The sequence below is a fragment of the Pleurodeles waltl genome, chromosome 6, assembly GCF_031143425.1.
Source record: "Pleurodeles waltl isolate 20211129_DDA chromosome 6, aPleWal1.hap1.20221129, whole genome shotgun sequence".
NCBI lineage: Eukaryota > Metazoa > Chordata > Amphibia > Caudata > Salamandridae > Pleurodeles > Pleurodeles waltl.
The window spans coordinates 663,560,455-663,574,357 of record NC_090445.1 but is presented as its reverse complement, the minus strand read 5'-3'; the positions used below and the strand labels follow the sequence as shown (position 1 = coordinate 663,574,357).

The window sequence follows — 13,903 nt, the reverse complement described above, 5'->3', positions numbered from 1 at the left end:
ATGCTGCTGCTTTCAATGCAGTCCCATATATTTTTTGGACAACAGTGCTGGCTGAAACATCTATTGTTTCCAATTCTTCAAAATATACTTTCAGTGGGCTTTGGCTCCACCCATCTCTGTAGAACTTTCTCACCTCATGCTGGCGTACTACTGGCTGTTTGGTGTATCATTCCACCTCAGATGGAGTGCTTGCACTAGGTTGTATTATATCACAATTCATCTTTTACTGCGCAGTGCCTTTACCACACAACACTTTTACCACATGTCTTTACCACGCATATACCTTTACCACGTATGCCTGCTTGGTAAAGGCATTCCATTTTAAGGACAGCATTGTAAAGGCTGTCTTCCCTTGCACTACAATGCATGAGGAACTATTTAACATCTCAAAAGTACAATGGATCATCACACAATACATTATTTAGCTCATACAAGCACTGTATACATACAATAATAATATGTATATATATATATATATATATATATATATATATATATATATATATATATATATATATATATTGTCACTGCAGCAGGCTTTTTAAATTCTTTGGCAGGAATTGTGCATGAATTACATATATGTGTAACATGGACGTTAATTCACCAAAATGCCAGTGTTAGCGGAAATTACGCTCTCTGGCCTTCACTTTTACTCAAACACGTTTACACATACACACAGATTCACACTTACTCACAAACTCTCTCACTTAAACACACTCTCACCCATAAGCATGCACACAATATACATTTAAAAGCACCTTTTACTTACCTCAGCTGCAGGGAAGGTTAATTGTTGTACTCCATGTTTTATGTAATGTAATATTATTATTCACTAATAATGTATAAAGATTGACAGAAAACAAATAGAGTAGAGCTCCAAACAGTGTCCTTAAGGATAAGCTTCCACTCTGTTGCTGCTACTGATTCTGCAACCTCTGAGGCCAGGGATCGCAAAGGCAGTGCCAGGGGTCGCAAGGGGCAAGTCAGGTGTTGCAGCTGCGATCCCTGGCGAACCCTAAATGATATCCATGATGTGTACGCATATATATTTACACACACATGTATTAGGGTACTCAAGTCAGCTAAGTAAAACAAAACAAGCTTTGGCACAACCAATAGCTCTAACTTGAATGTGGCAATGCGTGGAGATACACCCATGCACAAAAATACAGTTTGCATGCATTAGCGCATTACAGCCAGACTTATTTATTAGCTTGACCAATTATTGCTTAGTATGGGAGCAATCATTTTAATGTACATGCAGAACAGATACATTTTTACCTATTAGCATTTTCATTTGAGCAATTTCTGTTTTAGGTGGCTTTATTACTGCTTGTGCCCCACTCTCAATTTCAGTGTTTCTATGATCACCGAGAAGGCCTCTCCTATAGTTTGGAAGGACACCACTGCACAAAAATATAAACTGCCAGTTTATGCTTCTATAATTTAATATCAAGTTGTTTCTCAGTGATCTGCATTTTGCCAGGTAAGGGAGCAGAGGTTCAGTGTAATAATGCAATTCATCCAGGATCACCGCCCTGGCTAAGAGGGACAGCCAGGGCCAGAACTGAGGTGTTACCACAGTCACCAATTGAGCCATTACACACCATCTGGCAAGCAGAGGCTTTGCTAAGGAATAGAGAAAAGGTAATGGTTTTCGACACACCAGCCCATTGAAATGCTAGCCAATTATTGGTGTTGCCTGATATGTGGCTGTGTCATGACCCTATTGGCTTTTTCGTATGGTTCAACAAGTCTCTTTAAAACAGTGAGGGTTATTGGAGTACATCTTTGCACTATACTAGTTGGGTTTATTTATAAATTTCAATCTGTTCTGGTTGTAATCATACAATGCTGGTGCCTGGTCTGGGGGTAAGGTAACTTTATCATTGCTGATGTTCATGGTACACATTTCTGTGTGTAATAAGGAAGCTTAAGAAAACAGTGTTCGCCATCTTATACCCTAAGCTACTAACATGGGTTATGCTGGTTACCTTTATGTTGGTTATGTCCGCCTTTATCTTTTTCCAGTCGCTTTGCTTCTTTTTTCTTTGTCTTATTATTCTACTATACTTTTTCTTGTCTTTGTTTAATGTTTGGCTGGCCTCTAATCTGTTTCGTTTCTCCCTCTCACTTTTATTCTCTACGTTTTTCTTTCTTTTTCCAAGGCTTTGTCTAATCTGATGACATTTCCACTTCTGGCTCTGGGCCCTGATGACAATATCTCAGCTCTCTTTCTCCTGTGTCTTATGCCTGCTGCGTCTTATTTTTTTTACTCTTACATATCTTTCTCCTACAGCTCGTGCCCCCATCTTCTTACATCTCCTGCCTTGTGAAACTGTTTACATTTCATGTCTCTAACATTTATTGTCTCCTACATACATGTCCCTTAAAAGCCTCTATTGCATTTATTCCCTGTTAAACCTCCTGTTTCTTACATCTCCAGTCTCTTATTTTTCCTGTTCCTTACATCTCCTGTCTTTTTCATCCTGTATCTCTCACATTTCCTGAACTTAAACTTTTATTCTATATCACCCATCCCCGAAATCTCTTCCAGATGCAGGCCCTGATGGTGCTGAACCTGCTGACCCTGGTCCTGGCTGGATGTGTAGCTCTTCTCTTCAGCCTGCAGGTGAAGAAGGAGCAGGAACTGTTCACCCCCTACCAGGTATGTGGGGTGGAAAGTGCTATGAGGTATACAAGAAGTAGGGCTATGTGCTCCTCACCCACTATTGTTTGCTTCTTACTGGCTCCATGGCTTATGTGTATGGCATGCCAGCCCCTGTACACTCCTCAGTGTGCAAACTGTGCTCCTTGATGTTCCCTGGGTGCCTCCTAATGTACAGCGTATCCTCTTTACTGCCTTCTGGATGCCACTCACCAACCCCTTTCTTATGTCTCACAATTTCCAGGGTGATCTACAGCAACACACTCCTAGTACTACGTGATATTCGCTTGCTTTTCCACAGTTCTCCTGTACATCTGTCTACCCTTCCTCAGCCTATGTATCTGCTGTGTAGCACCCTGTGCATTTCCTCCAATCCTATCCCCTCCTTACAGAGCTACATGCATGATCACCATCTTCACCTGGGTCCTCCTTGTAGCTCATGTATGCTCATCTGTTCCCGTGTGCACATCTCTAGCCTCTGTGGGCTTATGTTTTGCTGTTCCATGTTTCCTTCCAGACTTTTCAGCCCTCTAGCTGCGTTCATCACTGACCCTGCATTATGTAAGCCAGAGAATTTGCCTCTTGGGCCCTGGGACATCACTGCATTGAGCAAAACGTAAGGTCCCCTAGGACCTGCGTTCATCTACTTCTGTTTGAACATTACCAAGAAAAAGACACACAGGATTTTTCCACACTACGAGGAGAGGCCCAGGTGGATGACAGTGGGGAGGTTCCTTATGATCAGCGGAGTAGGTACAATTAAAGAGGAGGTGTAGGGAGAGTAGGCCCTCCTGCGCTCCATTACCACTCTCCACGTGGATCTTCATGATACAATCTCAGCAGTGGTATCAGTGGTCAAATGCTATGGAGGAGAAGGTGGAAAGTTTGGCCTCTTCAGTAGAAGTGCAGTCTGCCGAACACAAAATGGAAATAACTGATGGCAAATTGAATGTACTTGAGGCAAACCATAGAGTGCTCCTCTGAGGTACGAGATCAGCAGTCAAAGAATCAGTGGAGAAATTTGATGAAAGGCCGGAAGTGCTGAAATGTGTGGAGAATGGCTCAACTTTGTGTGCTGGAATTTCTAGCAAGGATCGTAGAGGAGGCTCTACAACATAAGCTGACAGAGGTTTCGACTGGTCTGTTGGCCATACAGGCTGTGGAAGTGGATGGAAAACAGAAGAAGATTTACAGTCTGTCCACCAGCAAACGATTTTTGTGTGGAGGATTGTGTGGCATGGTGTTGGGGATTTTAGTGATGGAGTGCAAAGAGCGAATACTTTGGAAGGCCATCAGAAAGATCGAATCACTGATGGAAAATTGCACCTGCTTTTTTCCCCTGACCTGCTACATTGTGTAGGAAAAGAGCCCTGTTGATTATCAAGTGATGGTGGGCTTGCCATTGTCTGGGCATTCTTGTAACATTGAAATCTGAGTACAGGGAGAAGACATTTGCATTTTCATAGGCTGAATCTAAAGGGGATTCAATATGGCAATACAAGCCTTAATCTAGATTCAATGACTTTGTTGGGGGCAGGGGGTTTAAGGAAATGGGATTGGGATTGGGTATGTTTGAGCCTACTGGGTGAGGCAGGCACATGGATTGCTTCTCCAGAGATGGCTAGTGGGTCATTCTTATTGGTTTTCTCTGTAGGAACAGATAATCTTTTGTCTCTCTGCTATTCCTTTTCCTTACAGAGTTCCTGGGAACTACAGTGATTTCTAGTAATGTTAGTCTTTGGAGACAGGCTTAGTTAAAAGGAATGTTCATCTGCCTTGTGATGCACCTGAGGCATATACTATGGGCCAATACACTATTTTTCATAAAGAAGTGGTGTGTTCGCCTTCAATAAATGCAGTTAAACCTAATTTAAGAATGGATTTCATTGGGTAGTGGCCTGCTAGATCCATGTCTGGGTCTCTATAGAGCAGTATGTCAAGGGACATTTGTGCAATTTGTTTTGTTCTCCTGGAGTTTACATGTGTAGGTGGATATGGTATGTTTAACTTACTTCTTCAGGGTGGTGGATATGCAACTTAGTGAGAAGATGTAGATGTTTTTGTACAACTTGAATCGGTGTATGACCGAGGTGGCAAAGGATTAACTGCACAAATGGCTTGGAGCTATGTGGTTCATGTGATGATGGCAGTGGCTATGTCTCATGTGTGTTATTCGTGTAGGCTGAGGAGTGAGTACAGTTTTATCTAGATTTACTGCTGGGGTGAACAATGCCTATCCAACAAGATGGCTTGAGGGTGGGGTTGTGTGAATGGTGGTGCCAGGAGTTGTGTCTGATGCAAACTATTGTTGTGAGGCTGAGTGTTCATATATCTTGATCTGACGTTACTGCTGAGAAGATAAAACATTTAATTAAAGTTATAGACTGGAGGTGAGTTGTGTGGAGAAAAACTAAGTATACTTTTATGTAGATGGCAAACACTGAGCCAGCTTTTGCCTGTGCTGTGTGCCCATTGAAGTTAGAGGCTGAATCCAATGAAGAGATTTTGTCTCACATAGATGTTTAGCTGGTTAGAATATACTGGCTGAAAGACTGTCCTGCCGGAGAGAAGCACAAAGGACAGGCAGTGAATAAGTATTGACTAAGTAAATATTCTGGCATGAGTAGCTCTGTTTTTGGGTGAGGTGCATGTAAGGTAGGCAAACCTGACATGTGGGGCATCCTGCTGGAGAGGAGAAATGCTGTTGAACTCTTCCTTCCATGAGTGCCTCTGTTCTGTATTTATCTACCCCGGTTTCCAGTGTAGAATTGGCTCGCATCCAGTACTGATAGCATCATGAAGTGTAAGAAGGGGTGGTACGAAGAGTTGTATTCCTAGACTCTAGGAATATAGGCCCAGGGTCTTCTACATCTACAATCTAACACTGCTAGACAGAGACGAGAAACGTCCGGAACAACGAACCCGGAACAATGATTACGGGAGCAAAGCAAGCATAACCACGCTTGCCAGAACATCGACTGCCTTTTTCTCAGTTTTAACCACGCATGTGCTGAACAACGCATATGCGCGGTTAAGGCAGAGTGGATCGGGAGAGGACACAGTCGAGTAAGTGGGGTTGAGGAAGAGTTGGGGGGTCGTTTTTAGGGATGGGGTGGACTAAGGGCTTGAGGCGGGGTGGGGGTTCGGGTAGTTTGTTTTTTTAGGGGTGGGAGATTGTGTTAGGTCTGGTTTTTAGTAGCGGTGTGATCGGGATAGTTCTGTTTTTAGGGGCAGGGTGGGGGGATCAAGGTAGTTCTGTTTTTAGGGGTAGGGGCGGGAGGTCGGGTAGTTTAGTTTTGTGGGGTCGGGGTACTTTTGTTTTTGGGGTTGGGGCGGGGGTAGTTTGGTTTTTGGGGGTGGGGCATCGGGGTAGCTTGGTTTTTGGGGGTGGCGTAGTTAGGGTTTTGGGGTGGGGGTGAGGGGGATCGGGGTACTTTTGTTTTTGGGGTGGGGGTCAGGTAGTTTCGTTTTTGGGAGTGGAGTTGGGGGGATCGGGGTTGTTTTGTTTTTAGGGGCGGGTGGGGGTTGTGGTAGTTTGATTTTTGGGGGTGGGGGATCGGGGTAGTTCTGTTTTTTAGGGACGAGGGATTGGGGTAGTTCTGATTTTAGGGGTGGGGTGAGGGATCGGGGTAGTTCTGTTTTTAGAGGTGGGGGGCCAGGTAGTTTTGTTTTGGGGGTGGGGGTTAGGGTACTTTTGTTTTTGGCGGTGGGAGCGGGGTAGTTTGTGTTTTGGGGGCGGGGGCATCAAGGTAGTTTGGTTTTTGGGGGTGAGGTGGGGGATTGGGGTAGTTCTGGTTTTTAGGGGCAGGGGGATCGGGTTAGTTCTGTTTTTAGAGGTGGGGTAATCGAGGTAGTTCTGTTTTTAGGGGTAGGGGTGGGGGTTGGGGTAGTTTTGTTTTGGGGGTGAGGGGGTCGGGATACTTTTGTTTTTAGTGTGGGGTAGTTAGGTTTTTGGGGGTGGAGTTCGGGGTAGTTAGGTTTTGGGGGGATGAGGGGGGCAAGGTAGTTTTATTTTTGGGGTCGGGGTCGGCGAGTTTTGGTTTTGGGGTGGGAGTTGGGGTAATTTTGTTTTTGGGGGTGCAGATCGGGTTGTTTTGTTTTTAGGGTCGGGTAGTTTGGTTTTTGGGGGTGCGGGAATCGGGGTAGTTAGGTTTTTAGGGGTGGGGCGGGGTGGGGGAGCAGAGTAGTTTGGCTTTTAGGTGTGGGGTAGTTTGGTCTTTGGGGGTGGGAGGAGCAGGGTAGTTAGGTTTTTAGGGGCAGGGGTGAGGGGTCAGGGTAGGTTGATTTTTGGGGTTGGGGGGTCGGGGTAGCTTGGTTTTTGGGGATGGGGTGGGGGGATTGGGGTACTTTGTTTTTTGGGCGTGCGGGGTGGGGGGATCAGGGTAGTTAGCCTTTTAGGGGACGGTGGGGAGATCAGGATAGTTAGGTTTTTAGGGGTGGGGGTGGGGGGATCAGGATAGTTTTGTTTTTATGGGCGGGTGGGGGTTGGTTATTTTTTAGGGCGGGTGGGGGAGGTCGTAGAAGGGTTTAGGGCTCAGCGTGGGTGGGAGGTATCCGGGGTAGTTTTTTTTTAGGGGTGGGAGGCCAAGGTATTCTTAATATTAGGGGTGGGGTACTTCTGGGCCTTAGGGCAGGTGAACGGTGGCATGCTAGAACCACGGAAGCCGTTCCCACACATGCCTTAACGAGGCATGCATTTACAATGAAAAATCGTTGTAAAGGCATGTGTGGTAAAGGCATTTGTGGTAACAATGCAGTCACTGTTCAGAGCACGTTTTTAAGGCGTGCGCGGTTCCGGCATTTGTTGTTCCATCATACATTCGACAGAGACTGACAGAAGTTACACAAGGGAGTGGTCTCCTTTTTGACATCTAGGCCCATAGTTATACTTCTTTAGCACCGCATTTGCATAATTTTTCGACGCAAAAGCGGCACAAACGTCCAAAATACAATTGTATTTTGTAAATTTGCGCCACTTTTGCATCAAAAATCGGCGCAAATGCGGCGCTAAAAAAGTATAAATATGGGCGCTAGTCTAGGAACTTCCTATTAGTCTGCAAGAGATACTGGTGTGTGCTATGTATTATCCTACTAGCTAAATAGGCACCTTCTCTTTTCACTGGTGCCAACAGGTTTCACACTGGCTCCTGTATGCTCACCACCAGTTCCTACATGACTTTCATCCACCCCTGCGTGCTATTTACCCACTACAGTGTGCTCTTCACTGGCTCCTGGATCCCCCTTCATTGCCTCCTGAGGCATGGTCATAACAGGCACATATGTTGTTCTCACAAGCCCTCTTAAGATTTCATTGACTCCTTCTGTATTCTTTACCAACCAATGAGTACTCCTCCATGTCATCTGTGTGCTCTTCATTGCGGAGTGGAGTGCATAGTGGAAAAGTGTGGCTCAATGGTTAGAGTGGCAGACCCTGAAGCAGAGATCTGGCTCAAGACCAGGGTTCAAGTCCTGCTTCGGCAGGTCTTGGGCTCAATTCCCCTTGACCAGATAATTCTCGCCTCGTGCCTAATCTAATTCATGGGTCCCACTCTGCAACTCTGGGCAATAGCTTGCTTAATCTCCACAACGGCCCCAACAGCGCTTGGATGCCTGGCTTCACCCTGGGGGTGCTCAGGAGTGGGCGCCTCACAGGGAAAAGCGAGGAGGGGTTCCATAGCGGTATGAGTACAGTGCCTTGAGACCCTAACGGGTGAGTAGTGCGCTATACAAGTGCTAATTTACATTTTACATTTACATTGCCTTGGGCACTCTTCATTAAGCTCCACTGTGCTGTTCACTGGTCCATGCGCACTCCAGTTTGCACCTGTGCATGTTTCTCTTCTTTCCCTGATGCAAAACCCAGTATGTTTGTTACTGTTCTCATTATGTTCTTCACCTACGCAAGTACTCTTCACAGGTCTCTGTGTGCTTCTCACCAGTCAATATGTGCACTTCATCACCTCTTGTATGCTTACCACTTACTTGTTTTTGATTCCTCAGCTGCCCCTTAATGCTTTTCAGTGTCTCTTGTGTCCTATAAATTAGTCCTTCCATTCTCCTCACTGACCAACACATATGCTTTTACACAACCAACCTGCCAAGCATGCCCCTCACTAATCCTGGTGTGCCCCTAACTGGCACGAGGAGGTTTTATCATCCCCTATATATTAGTGTTAAGCACATGCTGCCCTCCCAAGTTTCTCTTTGACACCTGTTTGCCTTTCATTGACCTTCGTGTGCTTCTCACCAAACCCCTTTGTGCAGCTGTGCTTCTCACTAGCCACTGTGAATGCCTCATTGTCCTTCACCAAACTCTATGTGCCCCTAACCAGCTACGGCGTTCAGATTATCAGCCAAGGTGTATTCCTCTTCGCCTCTGTGTGCAGTTCTCACTATCGTCTTTCATTTTCCACTCCAGCTCTAGTATTTAGGCATCCTGTGTTTGCTGCACAATCTGGTCCAAGTGCTTAACCCTGCCTCCTATTTGCTTCACCATGGTCAATGTGTACAGTTCACCAGCCCCTTTGTCAATAGAATCACAAAAAATGATAGGGCCACTCTGTAAATTTTAGTAAGTGGCCCTTTAAATTTACAATTGGTAGCATCACAGATATTCAAGGGTCCTTTCTCCTTACAAGCACATGTGCTCCTCATTTGTCATGAATGCACCTTATTCTACCAGATGTGCTTCTTGTTGTGCTTGTGTGAAATTCCAAGATGGTTCTTGAGTGGCTTTTGCATTCTCTTTGTCTTCTTTACAAGTGCAACACTGATATCTTCTGTATGCTGCACCCCAGCCCTTATGTACGTTTTGCTGGGCCCGAGTTATCTTAACTGCTTCTGCGTGCTCCTCACAGACCCCTCTGTGTTTCTGTGTCTTACATTGTTTGATTTTCTCCTCTCAGAGACGCGGTATGCTGGTGATGAAGGCCACTGCCATTGTGCTTAACTGCCTCAGCCTCCTGACCTCAATCCTCACTCTACTCCTCCTTGCATGCCGGAAACCTTGGAGACCCCTGAGGATACAGGCCTTGTATCAGGAGCTACATGAGGTATGGATATGTTACCCCTTACTAGTTCATATTGATAACTTGTACCACAAACACAAGGGAAAGCACATACAGTGGTGCACAAATTAGACAATTAGGGCCTCATTACAAGTTGCCTAGACCATGACCACCAATCAAGAACACAAGTCAACTTTATAAGCCCAGGTCTGCAGCTAGAAAACAAAACAACACAGACGTCCCATATCCATTAACACAGCCTCCTCCCACTGTTCAGCCTTCCCCCAAACATCAACTCACCCAATTAAACAATCTCAACACTTAATACTACCAATCATAATTTTTATTCTAATCCAAACATTGCCCTCCATGTGTCACAATTTTAAACATCCCCCTCGGCAACCCCTCCCCTCCCTTCCAGCTTAGTGCCTCAGCCCTGGCCTTCCCTGCTATCCAGAAAAACCCTGACAAGGCCTTTTATGCCCCCGAGAAACTTCACCTGGCTGTCTCATGAATGGCATATACCAAGGTTGTAACCACCTTCCAACGTGCCCGTCTTGTTTTCTCCAACAACCTATCTCACTAACCTTTCAACACCCAAAACAAACTGCCAGTTGTTTGACAAACATGTTCTATAACTCAAGTAAATAATCTTGATTAGCTAAAAAAGAAAGATTTACCCCATGCTTTGCTGCAATAAACCTATGTCTTTAACTGCACAAAACAATGCATCTCCCTCTTTACTTTCCATATAGCTTTTTCAATTGCGTTGTCTCAAAGCCCCTCACCGAACTCTTCTCTGCATTAGTTCTGTCCAAATCACATAAGTCCCTGACAGGCCTCAAAAAATCTACTCACCCACGTGCTATAGTGAGTGGGTCAAGCTATTTTTAGGACCTACTCGCCCCTTCTGGTGACTTGACAAAGAACAGGTGTTCTGTTCAGTCAGAAAGTGAATGAGCAATTAAGACGCCTTTAAATCTTGTTCTTATCTTGTCACATGCTTTGTGTTCAGAGACAGAGATCAAAAGTCAGATTGTCTTCTTACAATTACTTTTCCTTCTGACTGCAGAGTTCCAGGACTTTGTAAGGTGAATTGTCTGACCTGCTGTACGGAGTGTGAAATCAAAGGCTGTAGGGTTTCCGGTTTTTCCTAACACACAATATGTATATATCTAAGGACATGATTTAGAGTTTGGCAGAGGGGTTATTGCGTCACAAATGTGCTGGATATTCCATCCGCCGTATTACAATCGCATTATATCCTATGAGAATCGCAATACAGTGGACGGGTTATCTGTCACGTTTGTGACAGAGTAACCCCTCCGCCACTCTCTAAATCAGGTCCTTTGGGCTTGATTTAGAACTCGGTGGATGAGTTACTCCGTCACAACAGTGACAGATATCCAACTCACCGAAATCTAAATCCATTAGAATGTAATGGGATTTAGATTTCGGAGGACAGGATGTCCGTCACCGTAGTGACGGAGTAACCCGTCCGCTGAGTTCTAAATCAGACCCTAAGTCAACTGTACAAACATTTGAAAATATATGTTGTGAAAGCCCATTTTTTTTGTACTTCTGTCTGATGGAAAAAATATTTTACTTGGATGAAAACAAATCAGAACACTTCACTCGGTGATGGCAAATGATAAATATGTTTTCTGAAACCCAATTTCCACAGATTATTGTTAATACACTAAATAGTTTTAGCAGTAAAGTTGCGAGTTAGTGGGAAGTTTTTTCGACATTTCTTGGAAATCTACTGTCTGTAAATGACAGTGCGCTACCACATCATGCTTTAGTTACATGTTTATTAAAAGTGAGTGTTTAAACATAAACTGAAAATAACTCCTGCCCTGATGACAACGCTATTAATAAAGTAAGAGGCCATTATTGTGTTCACCCCCTAAAGTACACACCGCATTTAGTGATTGAATAGGAGGGCGTGCATTTTGTGCCACTTAAATCTATGATACCACATATATGGGGTTAGGAGCATGCAGGGTCATTAACACTCTTCAAAGCACCATGCAAGCATTGTCCTCAGTAAGTAAGTAAACAGGCAGGCAAATATCCGCTTTATGTACCAGCACTCCCACTACTGCAATCTCCAGCTCTCTCCATCACAAATGAGTCGAGAGCACTGACATTGTTATCTAAGGTGGGATTGACAACAATGGGGGATGTTTTTCCCGATGGTCACTTTGTGGAACTATCGGAATGAGTGCAGCAGCATTGCAGTTCCTCCCTCATGCACTTCACGTATCTGTGCCTTTGGCCATCTCTCCATATTACACACAGTTTTTGGCTGAACCTCCTATTTTGAAAGCACTCCAGAAACTTCTCAATTGCTGAAACTGCCAATGTGTAATCACTAAATTAAATACTGCAGTGCAATTAGACACAGGCACCACATGTGCTGTTAGCAAAATGGAACACAGTCCTTGACCTGCCACTCAGTATGGCAGAATGGATTTTTTGCTGTGCTCTGACAGGAATGCCACATCAAATGGTAATGTATGTACCATCCATTTTTAAATTCCTGCAACAGATGTACTACATACCTGTTAAACTACTTAAATAGGGTCTCTGGACAGATGATAACTGTGTGAGATGTGGGGCTTCAGGAGTGGACTTAATGCACTTTGCATGGGAGCGCAACATGATTCACTGGTACTGGGTACAAGTCACAAGAGTTCTTACAGAGGTGGCAATAGATCCCATCCTGTGCAACACGCACATGTATCTCTTGGGATATGTTAAACTATTGCAACCGACAAATTGTACGCTAGTGGGGGTTACTTTATTACTGGCAAAGAGGAGGGTGGCAATTCACTGGGTTAAGAAGCCGCACCCCAAGATCAAACACTGGTTGCGAGACACTACATATTGTAGAGCCCAACTGGAGACCTACGCCGAGGAGCTGTCACAATCATCACAGCTAATGGTCTTCTAGGCACCTATGACAGCATATCTCTTGTCACTTCCTGACAAGACCTAGACAGGGGAGTTAGTTAATAAGCTTTATGTACATGCTACCCACAGGAAATGTTGAGTGTATATGTAACTAGGAATAGCACCTCTGTAATATCTCATTCATGATGGCAAATGGATTTTTTGATGTATGCCTTTAACAAGTTAAAAATGACCAATAAAAAAAAACAAAAAAAACTAAGAGGCAAGTCATTGATCATGTGTAACCTATAAGTGGGCTAGATTCTTATTATGTATGGAACAAAGCTTTAATCTACTTAATCAAACAAAGTATGTTTATTTGTACAGCAGAAATGCTGAACTCACATATTTAAACTTGCACTCATAAATGAAAATGAAGAAAAAGGCGACTCTGTAAGATAAAATATTTGTCTAGGATCACACAATTTGAGACCAGTTTACCATTCTAGTACATTACATTTAGGTTGAGTAAATTATTCAGATTAGTTAACCTGCAGGTCAAGTCTAGTAACATTTTAATGATTTTTTGAGACCTGCCTGATCATGCCCTAACATTCATATCCAAATAGGGAGTGAATAGCAGTGGACCAAGATGGCTGCATTTGCCAGAGCTTGGTGAATCCATCTCAGGTCCCAACTTATCCTGCAGACCCCTGGTACCTGGGCGAGCTGGGAGCTGCTGGGGAAACAAGCCCAAAATAGTAGCATGCCAAAGCATCACTGACGAAAGCGGCAGAAGAGCAAAGTGATTGCCACAGACCAAGTGGCCTGGCAGAGGCGATGAGCACTGCAAGTAAAGTATGCTGCAGCCCAGCCTTAGTGGCACGACGACGGATCCTGTGTGTGTCCTGCCGGGCTATTGAAGGTGTGACCACTGGAGGACTGTCCTAAAGAGGACCACCTGTGTAGTGGGGCCCTGGGAGCTGAGACCTGGGAGGCTATCTCTGCATAGGAGGAGCTCACCGGGACCCCCAGCCTGCGGTCAACAGGGGCTGTCTGGAAGAGGACGGGCCCCACCTGAACCTCCAAGAACTTTGAGGCAGGATCAAGAAGAGACCTCTGGGGTGATGACCTGAGCAGTGTGGCGGTGAAGTATTTGCCGCCGATTGTCTGACCTAAAGGATCTGCAGCCTCTGTGCAGAAACAGAAGCCGCGGTCCACGTTACGGCTTGGCCATTTGACGGCAGCTCTTGTACATGTCCAAGTAGACCAGTGCCCCTTGTTGGCTTGCTGTGCTTAAGTGACAGGTAGGAGATGAATATAGGCCAGC

General features: G+C 44.8%; 1 protein-coding gene across 2 annotated transcripts in view; it reads left to right on the top strand.

Annotated features, from left to right (window-relative positions):
- The window catches only part of TMEM253 (transmembrane protein 253), a 148,291-nt gene that overhangs the window by 14,843 nt on the left and 119,545 nt on the right, over nt 1–13,903 (top strand). For both annotated transcript variants that reach the window (XM_069239048.1, XM_069239047.1), the window contains exons 5-6: nt 2,558–2,668; nt 9,574–9,720. In XM_069239048.1, coding sequence (XP_069095149.1) covers nt 2,558–2,668; nt 9,574–9,720 — 258 coding nt within the window. The remainder of the gene's footprint in view (nt 1–2,557; nt 2,669–9,573; nt 9,721–13,903) is intronic.